We start from the raw sequence: 18,854 nt of genomic DNA, 5'->3' as shown, positions 1-18,854 counted from the left end.
CTACCCACATGCGACAGGATGAGGTCAATGCCAAAGACCGCAAGGGGTTTCTGCCTCTGTGCTGCACGATCTGCCAGTGGCGGTGACGCATGCCGGGTGAGGGCGACATGAGACTGACCTGGTGAGCACTGCACAGGCTTCACAACAATAGTGATCCTGTAATGCCTGCTGTGCATGCTCAGCACCAAGACACCATACACATTGATCATGCTTATCCTCTGAAAGGATAGGCTTCTTGCAGGTCATGCAAGAATGGAACCCAGGCATCGTTGTGGCAAGACTGTAGCAATGCGCACGAGTGGTAACACGGTACGGTGCACTGTATTGAATACGGTACAATGTATAGTGCGATACGGTATGGTATACACAGTACTGTGTACTATGGTGCACGGTGCAGTACGGTGCGAGGGGCATGGTATGGTACACCATGGTGCATGGTGAAACACGGTGCGGGAGCATGGTACTTTATGCACGGTACGGTACATTGCACGGGGCACAGTGTGGTACTCCTGTACTCCTGCAGTTTTGTCTCTTGTGGGGGCAGAGACAGGTGTGCTGACGTTGTGGGCATAAGACGCAGCTTTGTTAGAGGTGTTCAGTTGAATCGGGCGTAATAGGCTAACCCATTGTACAATGGAATACATTTCGTACTTGAACATCAACGAAATGCATGGCCTGGATTTGTTGCCAAGAGTAATGTGGGAGTAACAGTTTCAGTAAACCCATTCAGGGAAGACATTTTCATTTATAAATACGTAGAAATTCTAGCTGAGCCGAGTCTCTCCCCTTTATACAGGATGAAAGTCTGCCCACCAGAAAACTAAAGTACAGATGTTTGTAACTATCTATTCAAAAAAGTGTCAGTTCTTACTGAGTCAGGCTGTATTAAGAGAAAACAAACACTGCTGCCTGCTTCATTATTAAGGCCAGAATAAAATGGTAAACAAAAGAAAGTAAAGTTTTAATGATTATTTTTTTAATTTACAGAAACAACACCTTCCCTGACCCAGTAACATTTATTTTCAAAGTTTTTGTCCTAGCTTTAATTTAACTTAAATTTTACAAAATGCTTTCCCTTTCAATTTTATGCAGCACCCCTACTGGTTGCTAAGCAACTTTGCAAAAACCAGCAGAAAAACCCCAGAAGTGAAATACCAGTTCTCACTAAATACCTGAGGGCTACAGCTCAAATGTTGCATTTCAATTGGAGAATGGTTTTATTGGGGATTATGGAATCAGTCCAACAGCAATATAGATGACATTAAGAACATTCTGATATACCAATCACACATCTCAATACAGCTTAAAGATCAAGCTTTGATATTTGCTTTACCCAGGAAACACATACACTAGTTAAAACAACTTTTTTGTGCGGGTTGGGAATAAATGTAGTAATGAATATTTTAAGTCTTATTGGTGACTGGTATTGTTATAAATGGTTTCAAGCAGGTTATGTTATTATTATTATTATTTATTTCTTAGCAGACGCCCTTATCCAGGGCGACTTACAATCGTAAGCAAATACATTTATCACAGTACAAGTAATAATACGTGTTGTGCTGTAAACAAATCTACAAGCTGTACATTTCAAGTTCTAGTTGTATAGATTTGACATTTCAGTCTGCAATGTTATTTCCTTTCACTAGATAAAGTGCCAATTCCAAGTTGTACTCCCTTGTTGCTACTGCAGTGCTGTAAGCCCCGATATAAGCTTTTCTTCTTTTGTATTATAGTGTATTACTGCATGCAAACCTAAAGCCAGGCTACGATGTACTATAGAACTGTGTGTAAGGTTCTTATATGAAAAATAAATATGATCCTTGTTGTGACAGAGCAAGAGCTCTGCCTGTAAATAGTGTAGTCTAATGGTGTTTTGGTGGTAGTTGGTAGGGATGGGGTTAATTCCTGCCCCTGCCCAAACATGTGAGGATGTGGCTGCTCCTTAATTGAATGACTAAGTGCAAATTGGGAGCAGCCACATCACATAAAAGGAGAGCTCAGGGCTCCATTTGGGAGGAGGAGTTTGAAGGAAGCTTCCTGGCTTCTGCTTCTCTGTCTTGCTGCTATCCTGTCACACCTTGTAATAGACTATTGGTTCTCTCTCTCTCTCTCTCTCTCTCTCTCTCTCTCTCTCTCTCTCTCTCTCTCTCTCTCTCTCTCTCTCTCTCTATATGAAAAATACCACACATATTTGATTATGGGCCCTTTTCAAAAAGTAGTCATTTTAGTTATTAAAATATTTTTTTAATAACTACATGTGCATGTAATACGTTTTAAGTTCTGACTGTAGTTGGTTTATTTAACAGTCTAGAGTCTATTTATTAATATATATTACTAGTATACAATATTTAACTTATCAAAACATCACCATTCTTTAAATAACCAAGATAAAGTTTTACAAGTAGAATGGGTTCTGGCCTCTATTTTTTATATATAGAGGGAGTGAACAAAACATTTGCAAAAAAAAATCTGCCACCTTTACCACACACAAGCTTTCCCTCACAAGTGCAAGAAAACAGGCTTCAAGAGAGTTAGCTGTAGGTGCTTGGTTTGAGGGAGCTTTCATATCCAAGACTGCACACATTTGTATATCTTAATGACATTTCCAAATATGATGACTCTAAATGCCATTCAGGGGAAAACTTTGCTGTGCACCCCACTTCCTAGAACAATGTAAACACTTTGCAAACTCGAAAAGGTTGAAAAAGTACTCTTGAATTTCCATGGTGGCCCTACAGCTTTTGCACTGCTATGGCAGATATTTCATGTCCAACTCCTAGGGTAGGTGTTTTTTTGTCCAAAACTTGTATTTGTTTATATTTCTCATAGTCAGAATATTAAATATATACTGATTTATTAACCCTTGGTATAGTAATTGTTTGTAATTATTGTATTGATGTAGTGTTATTTTATTGAGTGTGGTCTACTTAGGTCTCTCTTTGTATTAGTGCTTGCACTATTGAGATGTGTCTGTGCTGGCCCTGCGGGGACAAAGTGAATAAACTAAACTAAACTAAACTAGACAGCTTATAGTTTGCACTATAGCCCTTGAAGTCTTAACAATGGTCTATGTTCATAACAATACATATACTTGAATTCTTCCAACCGCTCTGAAGCTCACCTTTCATATCAAAAAGAAAAAATATGGTGGATATGTGTTTTCCTCAGCTTTCTGAAGATGAGCTTCAATAAATCCTAAATAAAAAAGACGATGAAAACACAACTACCGCCATCTCTCAGCAACACAGACTTACAGAAGTCATGGAGAAATGCAAGCCTGGAAACCAAATGCAGATAAAGCCATCGTGTTTAATAAAACATATATGGATTTGATATTTCATGTTGATCTGTTGATCTAGCGTCCTCCAGGGGACAATACAGCCCTCAGCCTGTGGCTTTGGGCAATATAATCCCCTCTCAGACACTGTATCCCCTCCAAGGACAATAGTTAGTGTAATATATATTATATATATAATCTGGAATGTAGTCTTCAAACATTGTCTGTTTTAAACATATTAAAGATATATTGATTAAGCATTTTTAAACTAAATTCAATGTGGCCAAGAAAACATTATATAACACCTTTGAGCAATAATCCACTGTGCCACTTGCAACATGTTTGTTGAAAAGAATTCAACTGTTAAATATTACAAAGCTATAGCAGAAGCTAGCAATTTAGGCACTCCTGGGTTCTTACATTAACCCTCTAAGTTGTGTATTACTACTTATTGAACATAAATCTGAGATATATTTCTTTTTCATATTGAATGTAGCACATACAACATTAAAGTAAATTTCTTAAAAACAAACAAATACAAATATTTACAGTTCTAAGCTAGTTTAGTTTAGTAAAAAATCTGGCTCTTTGTAGCCAAAAAGCTCAAAGTCTCCTTGAAAGCGTGCATAGAGACGCCTGATGTCTCTTTTACTAATTCCAGAGAAGTACTGCTCCACCTTGGTCTTATTGTACAAGGTAATGCCTGGCAGGATTGTGGGATAGGACACTAAATGGTCTATGTCTGCTGCCTTCAGAATAAACGGATCATCCCGTTCAAGGCTCTCATGGTGTCCAATGACACTGTATTTAATTTCACAAGGAGCACAAAGTTCTACATAGGTGACCCAGTGAATTATGTGGTCTCCAAATTGTCTATCGAGTCGCATGTGGTTTGGGTCTCCCAGGTAGCGCACAAAGTCCTCAAACTGCAGCCCCTTGGTTTCCAAGCGGTTCTTCTTGTATTTGCGAATGATCGCGGGTGCAATGTCATGTTTATACCAGGGTTCAAAACGAGGATTGTATAAAAATTTGTCCTTGAAAGCAGATATGAGTCTTTCAAAAGGATCTCTCACAATTAAGAACTTGAAGTAAGTATCTAACCTGAAAAAGAAACAGAAACGTATTTACATTGAAAAATAACATAGCTTTTGAAATCTATTTTTACAATTCAATTCAAATTTTACTACAATAAATATTATACCAAGACCTAAATTACTCTCACATACCTTGAAGAGTGCTATCTTTGTATTCTGCCATCAATGTCTTGTGTGCACTGAAGCATACAAGCTTAATGGTCGCAGCAGATTTACCCATATAAATGTCAAAGTTTGCATCAAGGTAATAATACATACCACAAATACAACAACATACTGGAGTCTATTCAATTGACGCAGATCTAAATGGTTCTGTAATTTAAAGCTTTTTTTCATATTCTTACAGTTAGAAATAAACTAAGAAGACATGGATGTTTGATTTTCACAACCTAGTGTTCTTTACTGGTTATTTAACCCCCATCAGTATTAAGATACACCTCTTCAATTATCAAAGTCCTTGTCAAGATGAAAGGTATTCATGTCAAGCAGTTAATGCAATTAGACTAATAGGTGTTGGCTACAGTGTAAGTTTGTTCAAAAACATAGGGGCTGTGTATCACCTAGTGGAATGTACTTTTATTAATGGAATAGTTTAAAAGGAATGGGGTGCATCAATGTGATCTGGCAACAAATTCAATCAGCTAAAAAGGAGAGGAAGGAGCTCCATGTGTGATCCCCTTTGAAGTGTGTAAAAGTATTGTCAATAGAGCAGTTAGCAGTTGTGCCAGTCCCCTTGCAAAGTGAGGTGGAACCCATCTAGGGTGTGCATATAATAGTGATCAGTCTACAGGAACCAGGGACTGAGGCAGATAGGCTAGCTCCTGCTTCAAGTAATCTTTAATTAACTACATTTGGTAACTCTGTAAGGTGGTGTTTGAATTAGCTGAGTTGGTGTGTGATTAGTACCAGGTGAGTGGTTTAATTGAATAGAAGTTGTTTTGCTATCTGATTGGTTTCCACGCAGTTGTTTTTTTTTAAAATATATATTAAGCAGCCTATTTTAGCGCCAGCCAGACGCGCCAGCCAACAGAAGAGCCTCAACAAAAGAGCCGGGAGTCTAGCTGTGGGAGTCCAGCGAGGGGAGGCCTGCGCTGAGACGCTGTTCGACTAGATCCGAACCTAACAGCGCTCTGGAAGAAGCTCTCTACTAGTCAGGTCTGTACCCTCCACCCTACTGCTCCCACTGTGCCTTTTGTCCTGCTATGACTGTCTCTCACATCCCTGTTCTGTCCTCCCGTCCTCGTCCTCTGCCCTCCCTCCGCTACTGCTCCTCTAACCCCTCTAACCTCATTTCTCTGCCTCTCCCCCCCTCCCGCACACTCTCTGGTGCACTCTGGAACTGTCACTCTTCTGCTAACAAAGCTGATTTCATCTCTGCCTTTGCCTCCCACCTCTCGCTCGATTTCCTTGCTCTCACTGAAACCTGGCTGTCCCCTGAACACTGTTACTCCTGCTGCCCTGTCCTCTCTCTACGTCCTGTCCCATACCCCGCGTCTCACTGGACGGGGAGGTGGGACGGGTCTTCTCCTCTCTCCCTCCTTACTCTTTTCTGTCCCCTCCGATCTCATCTCACTCTCTGTCAGTACCTTTGAATTTCATGCAGTCCAACTAACCTTTCCCTGTCAACTCCTGCTCATTGTTCTGTACCGCCCCCCTGGGCCTCTCACTCACTTTCTGGATGAACTCGACTATCTACTCTCCTCCCTCCCCTCTCTGTCTACCCCGACTGTCCTGTTGGGTGACTTCAACATCCATCTCTCCAACCCCAGCCACTCTGCTGGATTCCTCCCTCTCCTGCACTCCTTCGACTTCTGTCTCTCTCCGTCTCCTCCTACCCACAAAGCTGGCCGTCAACTGGACCTCACCTTCTCCAGGGCCTGCTGCCCCTCCACCCTCTCTGTCACCCCCCTGGACCTCTCTGATCACTATTTCATCTCTTTTTCTCTGTCTCTCCCCCCTCTCCCTGCTCCTCCTACCCCCACTGTCACCTCTCGCCGTAACCTCCGCTCTCTCTCCCCCTCTGTCCTTGCCTCCACTGCTCTCTCTCACCTCCCTCCTATCGACTCCTTCTCACAACTCTCCGTAGACTCTGCTACCTCCACCCTCTTCTCCTCACTCACCTCCTCCCTCGACTCCCTCTGTCCCCTCACCTCCCGTCCTGCTCGCCCCTCCCCTCCCCATCCCTGGCTCTCCTCTGCGCTCCGCTCGGCAAGAATCTGCTGAAAAGAAATGGAAGAGAACCAAACTCCCTGCTGCCCTAGACCTTTACCGCACTCTCCTCTCCTTCTTCTCCTCTACTCTCTCCTCTGCTAAATGTGCTTATTTCCAATCTGTAATCCAAGCCTCCACTAACAACCCACGTAAACTATTCTCTACCTTCTCCTCCCTCCTTAACCCTCCCCCCCCTCCTCCTCCCTCCTCTATCTCCCCTGATGACTTTGCCTCCTTCTTCTCTTCTAAAATTTCAGATATCCTGTGACAGTCTGGCTCGCAGTGGTGTGGTGGATGACGTCACGGACCAGGAAGTAACTGACTCCAAACAGTGGATGGGCGGGTGAAACTGAGTGCAAAAGCACTCAGCGTATTTAATAACAAACAAACAAAATATTTAAACAAAATACAAACAAAAGGGCACGAGGGCCAAACGAATAAATAAACAAACAAGTAAGTGCCGTGCTGGATTATCCAGCACGTATTAGCAATTGTTTTTTAAATATTATTCCTTCTCTCCGCTCCCCGTACTCTCTACTCCAACACCCCAACATCAAGTGCAGAGAGCTGCAGGTTTATATACTCTGGCCGAGGGATTAACTAGTTGGTAATTATCTTATTATCCCCCGGCCAGAGTCTGCACGCGTTTGGTAAGGATGCATGACTGTCAGCTATTTAAGTAATCAGTAGCTGATCAGCCATGCATCCTCACGGGGTTTTTAAATAATAATAAAAGACGCGGCGCTTTTACCCGCGCCGCAAACAAAAATACAAATAATAATAAATAGGGGCGGGACACTCCGCCACACATGCCCCCCCTTGTGCGCAGCACACATGGCCCCAACGGCCAACTCCCCCCTCAGTCTTAAAGTCCCGGAAGAGGGGGAAGCAAGTTACTTCTGGGGGGTGGCCATGGTGGAATCTCTGGCACCCCCCCATTCTTCGTGGCCGGCAGCTCCCTCTTCCGGGGCTCCCGCCACACTCTATCCTGCCGCGAAAGTGCGGCTGGGGGAGCTGGTCTCCTGACCTCTCCCCCCTTCTTCATGGCCGGCAGTTCCTCTCCGTGGGGCTCCGACCACATGATCTCCAGCCGCGAAAGTGCGGCTGGGGAAGCTGGTCTCCTGACCTCCCCCCCTTTCTTCATTTCTGGCAGCTCCCTTTCATGGAGCTCCGGCCATCGTGTAGCGACCCCAGGCGAAGCAGGATCCCTGGCGACCCCAGGTGAAGCCGGACCCTCGACGACCCCCGGCGAAGCAGGATCCCTGGCGACCCCAGGCAAAGCAGGATCCCCGGCGACCCTAGGCGAAGCCGGACCCTCGACGACCCCAGGCGAAGCAGGATCCCTGGCGACCCCAGGCGACGGCAGCAGCAGCGGACCCTCGGAAGGCGACGGCAGCAGCAGCGGACCCTCGGAAGGCGACGGCAGCGGACCCTCGGAAGGCGACGGCAGCAGCAGCGGACCCTCGGAAGGCGACGGCAGCAGCAGCGGACCCTCGGAAGGCGACGGCAGCAGCAGCGGACCCTCGGAAGGCGACGGCAGCAGCAGCAGACCCTCGGAAGGCGACGGCAGCAGCAGCGGACCCTCGGAAGGCGACGGCAGCCGCAGTGGACCCTCGGAAGGCGAACTCGGGAGGGGAGCCCCTGGCCATGGAGGCGGCAGCGGGAGCTCCACTTCTCCCTCGTACCCTGTGTCCTGTAGAGAACAAAAGGCAGCCCCAGGCGATGCAGAACAGCCATCCCCAGGCAATGGCAATGGTGGGAGGGGAAAGCAGTCCTCCCACAGCGGCTGAGACGGAACCAGCAGGTATTTACCCTCTGCTGGTGGAGCTGGGAGTGGCAAGCAGTCCTCCCACGGCGGCTGAGGCGGAACCAGCAGGTATTCACCCTCTGCTGGTGGAGGTGGGAGGGGCAAGCAGTCCTCCCACGACGGTTGAGGCAGAACCAGCAGGCATTCACCCTCTGCTGGTGGAGGTGGGAGGGGCAAGCAGTCCTCCCACGACGGTGGAGGCGGAACCAGCAGGCATTCACCCTCTGCTGGTGGAGGTGGGAGGGGCAAGCAGTCCTCCCACGACGGTGGATGTGGAACCAGCAGGCATTCACCCTCTGCTGGTGGAGGTGGCGGAGGCAGAGGCAGCTCTTGCTGCTCTGCTCCTGGTGATGGTGGAGACAGAAGCAGCTCCTGCTGCTCTGCTCCTGGTGGTGGTGGAGGCAGAGGCGATGGGGCGGATGCTGGCCACTCAGAGGGAGGCTGTGGCGGCTGGGCTGGTGTGTGCCGTGCTCCCTTCAGCAGCATAAATAGAGGCTGCTGGGGAACACCAGCATCCTGCCCTTCTCCCCCCCAGAAAAATTCAGGGGGTTGAGCCTGTAACTCCTCCCCTTCTGGCTCTTGGGACTGCAGCTTGGGTCCTAAGGCTGTGGAAGCGCAGACTTCCACCTCTTGGGCTATGGACGCACCGACTCCCCCCTCTTTGGGCTGTGGACGCACCGACTCCTCCCTCTTGGGCTGTGGACGCACCGACTCCTCCCTCTTGGGCTGTGGACGCACCGACTCCCCCCTCTTGGGCGTAGGACGTTCGGGCTCCTCCCACTCGGGCGTAGGACGTTCGGGCTCCTCCCACTCGGGCGTAGGACGTTCGGGCTCCTCCCACTCGGGCGTAGGACGTTCGGGCTCCTCCCACTCGGGCGTAGGACGTTCGGGCTCCTCCCACTCGGGCGTAGGACGTTCGGGCTCCTCCCACTCGGGCGTAGGACGTTCGGGCTCCTCCCCAGGCTGTGGAGGCGAAACCAGCAGGCATTCTCCCTCTGCTGGTGGAGACGGTAGCGATGGCTCCTCTCCCTCTGATGCTGGAGACGGTAGCGATGGCTCCTCTCCCTCTGATGCTGGAGATGGCAGCGATGGCTCCTCTCCCTCTGATGCTGGAGACGGCAGCGATGGCTCCTCTCCCTCTGGCGCTGGAGACGGCAGCGATGGCTCCTCTCCCTCTGGCGCTGGAGACGGCAGCGATGGCTCCTCTCCCTCTGGCGCTGGAGACGGCAGCGATGGCTCCTCTCCCTCTGATGCTGGAGACGGCAGCGATGGCTCCTCTCCCTCTGGCGCTGGAGACGGCAGCGATGGCTCCTCTCCCTCTGGCGCTGGAGACGGCACCGATGGCTCCTCTCCCTCTGGCGCTGGAGACGGCACCGATGGCTCCTCTCCCTCTGGCGCTGGAGACGGCACCGATGGCTCCTCTCCCTCTGGCGCTGGAGACGGCAGCGATGGCTCCTCTCCCTCTGCTGCTGGAGACGGCAGCGATGGCTCCTCTCCCTCTGGCGCTGGAGACGGCAGCGATGGCTCCTCTCCCTCTGGCGCTGGAGACGGCAGCGATGGCTCCTCTCCCTCTGCTGGTGGAGACGGTAGCGATGGCTCCTCTCCCTTTTGTGCTGGAGATGGCAGCAGCAGGGTCTCTCCCATATCCGCAGCCAGGTAGTTGAACACCATGGCTGCGATGTCTGGGAGGGAAGCTGGGTGGTGTTGCTGTTCCCAGGCCTCCCAGCGCTCCCCATCTCTTGCCCACAGGAGGTTGATCACTGCAGGGAGGGCTTCCTCATAATCCCTCCCCGGCTCCACCAGCCAGTCCCAGACTCCCTCAGAGGAGAGTGCATTCGTCCTCTTTGGAGGATGCAGGTCCTCCCTCACTGGACGCTCTGGCTCCTCTTTCTCCTGCCATGGAGGGGGTTGGTCGGGTGCTATGTGACCCACCTCCCCAACAGCGAAGCACCACTCCTCACCTTTCAAGCAGGTGGGGCAGACGTCCAGCATGGTTGAGCTACAGTGGGACCTGCGACCGGCCCCACGCTGCTGTAGCTGCTGCTTCCTCCGTCCGCTTCTTCCCATATTTTTTTTTTTTTTTCCCAAAAACACAAAAAAACACTTTGAAAAAAAAAAACGAACAAAAAAAACGAGCTTTTCTTTCCTGGTCCGGCTATTGGAGGCGTTTGTTTTGTCCCACGCAGGACACCATATGTGACAGTCTGGCTCGCAGTGGTGTGGTGGATGACGTCACGGACCAGGAAGTAACTGACTCCAAACAGTGGATGGGCGGGTGAAACTGAGTGCAAAAGCACTCAGCGTATTTAATAACAAACAAACAAAATATTTAAACAAAATACAAACAAAAGGGCACGAGGGCCAAACGAATAAATAAACAAACAAGTAAGTGCCGTGCTGGATTATCCAGCACGTATTAGCAATTGTTTTTTAAATATTATTCCTTCTCTCCGCTCCCCGTACTCTCTACTCCAACACCCCAACATCAAGTGCAGAGAGCTGCAGGTTTATATACTCTGGCCGAGGGATTAACTAGTTGGTAATTATCTTATTATCCCCCGGCCAGAGTCTGCACGCGTTTGGTAAGGATGCATGACTGTCAGCTATTTAAGTAATCAGTAGCTGATCAGCCATGCATCCTCACGGGGTTTTTAAATAATAATAAAAGACGCGGCGCTTTTACCCGCGCCGCAAACAAAAATACAAATAATAATAAATAGGGGCGGGACACTCCGCCACATATCCGCAAACTCTTTAACACCTCTCCCTCCCCCGCACCCCCTCCCGCTCCAACTCCTACACCCACTGCAACCCCTACTAACTCGCCCTCCTTCTCCACCTTCTTGCCCCTCTCAGACTCTGACCTCTCCTCCCTGCTCCAGGGTCACAAACCCACCACGTGTGCCTTGGACCCCCTCCCCACTCACCTCTTTCAAGCTGCTGCTCCTGCTCTACTCCCCTTCATCTCCTCCCTCCTCAACACCTCTCTACTTTCTGGTATCTTCCCCTCTGCCTTCAAAAAAGCCTCTATCACTCCCCTCCTCAAAAAACCTACCCTCGACCCCACCTCCCTCCAGAGCTACCGTCCTGTCTCCCTCCTACCCTTCCTCTCCAAAACCCTCGAGCGGACTGTACACCGCCAGCTCTCTGCTTTCCTGTCCAACCACTCTCTGCTTGACCCTCTCCAATCTGGCTTCCGCTCTGCTCACTCTACTGAAACCGCCCTCCTGTCTGTCACCAACTCACTTAAATGTGCCCGAGCTGCCTCTCTCTCCTCTGTCCTAATTCTCCTCGACCTCTCTGCTGCCTTTGACACTGTTGATCACTCTATTCTACTATCTTCTCTTGCTGACCTGGGGATCTCTGGCACTGCTCTGGCCTGGTTCTCCTCCTACCTCTCCAACCGCACTTACCAGGTAACCTGGCGTGGAGCAACATCCACACCTCACCCTCTCTTAACTGGAGTCCCCCAAGGGTCAGTCTTGGGTCCTCTCCTGTTCTCTCTCTACACCCGCTCCCTGGGCCCCCTCATCGCATCCTATGGTTTCTCATACCATTTCTATGCTGATGATGCTCAGATTTTCCTCTCCTTCCCCACCTCTGACTCCACCATCTCCTCCCGTATCTCTACCTGTCTGTCTGCTATTTCCTCCTGGATGCACTCGCATCACCTCAAACTCAACCTCTCTAAATCTGACCTCATTTTCTTTCCCTCCTCCTCCCCCTCCTCTGATCTCTCCATCTCTGTTCCTCTGGAATCTACCACACTCTCTCCCTCTTCCTCAGCTAAGAACCTTGGAGTCACCCTGGACCCCTGCCTCTCTTATTCCCAGCACATCTCCACTCTGGCACGCACTTGCCGATTCTTCCTGAGCAACATCCGAAGAATCCGACCCTTCCTCACCAACTATGCTACCCAGCTCCTGGTCCAGGCCCTGGTACTCTCCCGCCTAGACTACTGCAACTCCCTCCTGGCTGGCCTCCCTGCGTCTGCCACCCGTCCGCTCCAGCTCATCCAGAACTCTGCTGCCCGCCTAGTGTTCTCTCTGCCTCGCTTCGCCCACGCTACTCCACTACTCCGCTCGCTCCACTGGCTCCCGATCACCGCTCGCATCCAGTTCAAGACTCTTGTACTAGCCTACAGATGCCTTGACCAGTCTGCACCCAGCTACCTCCAGACCCTCATCTCTCCCTACACCCCCACTCGACCTCTCCGCTCCGCCTGCACTAGAAGACTAGCTCTACCACCGCTACGCTCCCCTGCCTCCAAAGCTCCGCAGTGGTGGAATGACCTTCCTACAGATGTCCGGACTGCCCAGTCCCTGACCACATTCCGGCGCCTCCTTAAGACTCACCTCTTCAAAGAGCACCTGTAGAACTCCTCTGTTTGTATCCTGGGACACTATCACCCTTCATGTAAATGTGCTTTATTTTGCTCTTATCAGCCCCTATTTTACTGCATTTAATCCTGTACTTCAGAATACTGTAATCTGCCAAGTTTTTAACCTGTAGTACTTTGTATTTAATCACATCCTGATGTAACTATCACTATTTAAACATATCCTGATGTAACTATCACTATTACCTGCTGTATTATTGAATTGTGGTTTGTCAAACTTGTACTTTACTTGAACTAAAGTTATTGTATTTCTTGCTCTTATTGTATTACTTGTATTGTAACGCTTGAAATGTTTTTGCTTACGATTGTAAGTCGCCCTGGATAAGGGCGTCTGCTAAGAAATAAATAATAATAATAATAATAATGTGACATTCCTGGATTTGGCTAATGCATATGGTTCAGTGCCACATGAACTACTTTGGGCAGCATTTGATTTTTTCAGTGTACCGATGACAATAACAAATTTAGTGAAAGCCTATTTTGGAGATTCAGTTTTTCAACTTCAGAATTCAGCACTACATGGCAATGCCTAGAGGTTGGAATAATGGCAGGATGCACCATTTCTCCACTGGCTTTTACCATGGCAATGGAAGTAATCATTAGGGCATCAAAATGGGTAGTAGGAGGAGAGCGCTTGGCTTCTGGAATGTGACTACCACCAATTCGAGCATACATGGATGACATGACAATCATGACTACAAGAGTAGCCTGCACTAATCGATTATTGGGCAAATTAACCAATAACATTGAATGGGCACGAATGCAATTCAAGCCCACTAAATCAAGGAGCATCTCTATAATTAAAGGCAAAGTAGTAGATAAAACATTCTTCATTAATGGTGAGGCAATACCAACAGTGTCTGAGAAGCCAGTGAAGAGTCTTGGGAGATGGTACGACGGGGATCTAAAGGACACAGTTCGTGTGGGAGAAGTTAGACAACAAGCAGTGGAAGGATTGAAGAGCATAGACAGCTGCGCTCTACCAGGTAAACTAAAACTCTGGTGCTTTCAGTTTGGTCTACTGCCGAGGTTGCTGTGGCCACTGACTGTGTACGAGGTTTCTTTGACAACAGTAGAGATGCTGGAAGCTTTAATCAGTTCATACATCAGGAAATGGTTGGGAGTTCCACGCTGCCTCAGCAGAGTGGGACTTTATGGTAAAGGAATACTGCAGCTACCAGTCTCTGCTCTAACCGAGGAGTTTAAGTGCGCCAAGGTCAGACTGGAAATTACATTAGTAGAGTCACGCGATAAATGCGTAAGGGAGGCAGCACCTGTGTTGAAAACTGGAAGAAAGTGGGCGGCAAAGAAAGCTGTGGAAGATGCAAAGGTTGCCCTTCGAATTGGTGATATCATGGGGCAAGTTCAGCATGGAAGAGGGGGTCTTGGTTTCAGTTCAACTCCTCCTACATGGCACAAGGCAGCCCCAGCTCAAAGGAGGAAGCTGGTAGTCAACGAGGTGCAAAAGCAGGAGGAGAGGATGAGGTGTATAAAGGCCATTTCCCAGGCCAAGCAGGGAGAATGGATGAGATGGGAGAGTGTGGAACAACGCAAGATTGGCTGGCAAGACCTATGGTCAATGGAACAGAGCAGGATCAGTTTCCTCATCAGGTCAACATATGATGTTCTCCCATCACCACAGAACCTAAACCTCTGGGTAGGAGAGGATCCCTCATGTCCTTTGTGTTCATCACCTGCAACATTAAGGCACATTTTGACAGGATGTAAGGTGGCTCTTAGCCAAGGACGGTTTACTTGGCGCCATGACCAGGTGCTGCGATGTTTGGCCTTAGCATTGGAAGACAAGCGTAACATGACCAATAAGTTGTCACCTGTTCCATCAAAACATTACACACAAAAGACAACATTCCTCCGCCCAGGAGAGCAACCACCAAGAAAAGGTGTTAAAACCAATCCTCGCCCAGGACAACTGGAAGCTGCTAGAGACTGGAAAATGCTGGCAGATGTTGGTCAACGGCTTATTTTTCCACCTGAGATTGCCACCACTAACCTTCGACCAGATATTGTCTTGTGGTCTGGATCAGCACGCCTTGTTCACCTGGTAGAGTTAACAGTGCCATGGGAGGATGCTGTAGATGAGGCGTATGAGAGGAAGAAACTGCGGTATGCTCAACTAGCCACTGAAGCGGAACAGCGAGGATGGAGAGTTCGGGTTTACCCAGTGGAAGTGGGTTGTCGAGGATTTGTGGCACACTCTACAACCCGGTTTCTCAGAGACGTCGGATTCAGTGGCCAAGAGTTGCGTCGCACAGTGAAGAACTTATCTGAAGCAGCAGAGAGGAGCAGCAACTGGCTGTGGTTGAGACGGAAAGATTCTGGCTGGGGACAGGTAAGTAAGCTGGGCTGAGTTGAGTGGGGGACGGAGGGGGGTGATGCTGGGACGCCAGAATCACCGTCGAGCCCTCTTGAGGTGTCGTGGGCTAGTCGACGAAACACTGAGGATGGAAGGTGCCCACTTGAAAACCCCAGAGATGTACCCTACTTAGCTCAATCCAGACGGTTGTCATGCTGATGCGCTGGGGAGGCCGCACTTTGGTTGATCCCCGGAGCCAGCATCGCAGCCGTTGTGTGTGCTGATGCGCCAGGGAGGCAAAATAAGCTGATCCCTGGAGCCAGCATTACACTTCAGCCATTAACACCAGACAGAAGGATATCTACATCATCATATGGAAGGAAACGTAAATGGATGGAGACACATATGGATCACATTAGTTTACTGTAAAGCTACGTCTTAGTTGGTGCTTATCTTGGCGAGAGCCGAGTTCAAATCAGCATGAAGTTTTAACATCTACTCTCGTGTAATGGAAATCATGTAAAGTGTGCATGTAATACAAACAACACAAAATAAATAATCAATGAAGAAGTTAATAATGAAGAGAAAAATATACCTGCTGTTTCTTCGATATCCCTGTTGAAAACTACACATTAACTTATTTAACAACTAAAAAAAAATAATAATAACAAACAAAAAAGGTGAATCCCAGAGTAATACTGTGGTGTCCTTTCATACTGAGACCCTGTGGTTTCAGATAGTCAAAACTATCTGCACAAGTCTAGGAGATATCTTTTGCCATTTTTCTCAACAGGTCGGTTTCACCTGCTGAATACTTTAACACAATGCAGCAATGCTCGATTGGAGGGCTATAGAACAAGAACTCCAATGTTTAATCAAAATCCACATGCAGGCCATTTTTCTCATGGTTGTGGACAACATTTTCAGGTATTTCATCAATACTGGAAAAAACTCCTAGAGAAAAGCAAAGATAGGAATTAGAAGGCGGGCCAATCTATATTGTCTTCAAGACACTTGCTTAGATAGGCAGGAACAAGATTTAATTGAAAGCTAATAATAAGTGTGCATTGAAGTCAACTTCTTTCATTTATTGTGACAATGAACTAGGAGTAAGGTGTATGGTTTCACTGTGTATGGAAGAATCGATGCGATTCGATGTGATTTGGCCCATATATTGTATGTTGTGACAAAAGACTCCACGTTGCAATATATCTTGAATATGTTCATCTAAATAGTTCTTGAATGATGAGTACATGTGATTTCTAACACCAGCCCGCACCAGCCCGCAATATCTCAAAAAACAGAATAAAATCGCAATATTAGTTTGAGAAAGCATGATGATCACAGACTCGAGCTTAAATGTCATTTTTCACTGAAGCTGCACAGATTAACAGTGGCCTGAACCAACTTCAAATATCAGGGATGTATTTGTCTAAAATGTTAAACCATATAGACTAACAATTTACTACAAAAACAAACAAACAAAAAAAAAAACCTAATAATACCATCCAGCAAAAATAAATATCGCAATATACATTAAAAACAACTTGAATGGGAGGATCTAAGGAGGCGACTACTAGAGTGGTCAAGTATAGTGCGTATAACATAATCTACTTATACAGGCTAACTTCACTATAACGAACCCCCATGTGATCTGGAGAAATGTTCGTTATATCAGGGTGTTCACTATAATAGTGTTTGGCATTTTTCTGTATCAGAATAATGACAAAACAGCAAAACTTGAATTGAACATCAATATATAGTACTTTTATGAAGATTCCTTCACATTGATCAACATTTAAACAGTACTGTGATAAGGTACTGTCACAAAGACGGCCGGAGTGGGTGGCGTCAGACCAGAAACAGGAACACAAACGACAGAGAGATGGGGTTTTGGTGAGGCTGAACGCGTGATCGCGTTCAGCATTTAATAAACAGAACAGAAAATAAAAGGTTGGAACAGACAAAAACACTGGACACGGCACTACACGCCAAAATAAAAGGACAAACAAAACGTACTAACACACAAACGGTGGATGCACAGACAAACAAACAAACACGGTGAGTGAAAACACTATTTTTACGTTACGTTCTTTTACTTTATTTCTCCTTCTCTCTCCCGTTCTCCACTCACCGAACACCCAACCCCGACTGAGTGAAACTGTGCATCTATATATACTGTTGTGCTGGGATTCAATTACTAATTAATTACTCACTTGAATCCCAGCACGTGAATTCATTACGTGCAACCCCGTGCCACACATTATACACATTTTATCTGCACGTGAAGTGATGTGCCATCCTCGTGCCTAAATATAATTATACACTTTAAACACACGTGAAACACAGACCCGTTTATATCCCGTGTACCAATCTATACACCAACATTAACATACGCACGCATATACACAACACAGAACACACAAATGCACACAGGGGCGGGGCACTTTGCCACAGGTACTCATGTCACATGTGTGGGTAACCGCGTTGCAAGACAGAGACATGGGAGTTGGAGTTGAAATGCCGGCACAGGCGCACAGGATTTATTAAACACAAAACAGAAAGTAAACAAACGGGTCATGTGACGTTACCAACGATGGTAATGCACAGAGGACACATACAGAAGACAGGCAGGCAGCAAGCGCCCGTCTCTAAACAATCATTTGATTAAATGTAACAACTCCAAAAAGCACACAAAACAAACCCATTTCCACATATAAATTACACTAACACTAATTTCCCCCAGTGCAGGGCAATCGTCCTACTACAGCTATGTTTAAAAGAAAACAGTAAAGAAATGAAAAAGGAAAGAATGTACACTTACATGCTGAATACAGTAATTACATGTCCTTTCTCTTGAAAAAACTACCCAGCATAGATTGCTCCTCACGCCCATTGCCTGTTTGCTGTTTGTGTGAAGATGACGGACAGGCAGCGATTGCATTCGTCATGCATAATTCCTACTACAATAGGACCTCTTTGAATTAGCGTTATCTTTGAATTAGTCAACCATGGTCTTTGTTTTCACTGAGAGAATAACACACTTGACACTGGAGAAAGTTCAGTGTCAGTCAGCACTGAGATCGTTGTATCCGGGTCGATCCTGTACATGATGGTTCTAATAGGGCTAATTTGCATTGAAAAAAATCGGTTCTTGCTGTTGGGATCGTTAAAAATGGGTGTTCGTTATAAGAAGGGTTAGTTATAGTGAAGTTAGCCTGTATTTTCAAAAAGCATTTGACAAAGTGCCGTACGAAAGACTATATCTAAAGATTAAATCAGTAGGAATAAATGGTACAGTAGCAACATGGATTCATAACTGGTTACAAGATAGGAAGCAGAGTTTTAATTAGAGGCAAGGCATCAAACTGGAGTCACGTAACAAGTGGGGTACCACAGGGATCAGTATTGGGACCATTGCTATTCTTAATCTATATAAATGACTTGGACCAAGACATAATCAGTAAACTATGCACATTTGCATACGACACAAAACTGGGAGGGGAAGCCAACTCCCAATCAGCAACTTTAATAATACAAAGAGATTTAGACAAGATTCAAGCTTGGGCTGACACATGACAGATGGAATTTAAGGTCTTGCACATAGGGCGCAAAAACATTAGAGGCAAGTACAGCATGAATAGTAATGAAATAGAGGAGGCTCAGAAAATGACAAAAGAGGAATGAAAGTCGACGAAGTGGCATTAGTGAAGAAGTGCGGGCGATGCTCGAACTTGGGGTGATTGAGCCTC

General features: G+C 47.1%; 1 protein-coding gene across 1 annotated transcript in view; it reads right to left on the bottom strand.

Moving 5' to 3' along the window:
- Positions 1 to 3,368: 3,368 nt before the first annotated feature.
- Positions 3,369 to 18,854, bottom strand: part of LOC117406517 (carbohydrate sulfotransferase 10-like) — a 34,608-nt gene continuing 19,122 nt past the window's right edge. The window contains exons 3-5 of the mRNA XM_034010595.3: positions 15,989 to 16,056; positions 5,464 to 5,515; positions 3,369 to 4,373 (exon numbers count right to left, since the gene is read on the bottom strand). Of these exons, the coding sequence (XP_033866486.2) occupies positions 3,841 to 4,373; positions 5,464 to 5,515; positions 15,989 to 16,056 (653 nt within the window). The 3' untranslated portion in view covers positions 3,369 to 3,840. The remainder of the gene's footprint in view (positions 4,374 to 5,463; positions 5,516 to 15,988; positions 16,057 to 18,854) is intronic.

Source organism: Acipenser ruthenus, chromosome 8 (assembly GCF_902713425.1).
Source record: "Acipenser ruthenus chromosome 8, fAciRut3.2 maternal haplotype, whole genome shotgun sequence".
NCBI classification, from domain to species: domain Eukaryota; kingdom Metazoa; phylum Chordata; class Actinopteri; order Acipenseriformes; family Acipenseridae; genus Acipenser; species Acipenser ruthenus.
The sequence above is the reverse complement of the archived record's forward strand: the minus strand, read 5'-3'. Positions and strand labels throughout refer to the sequence as shown.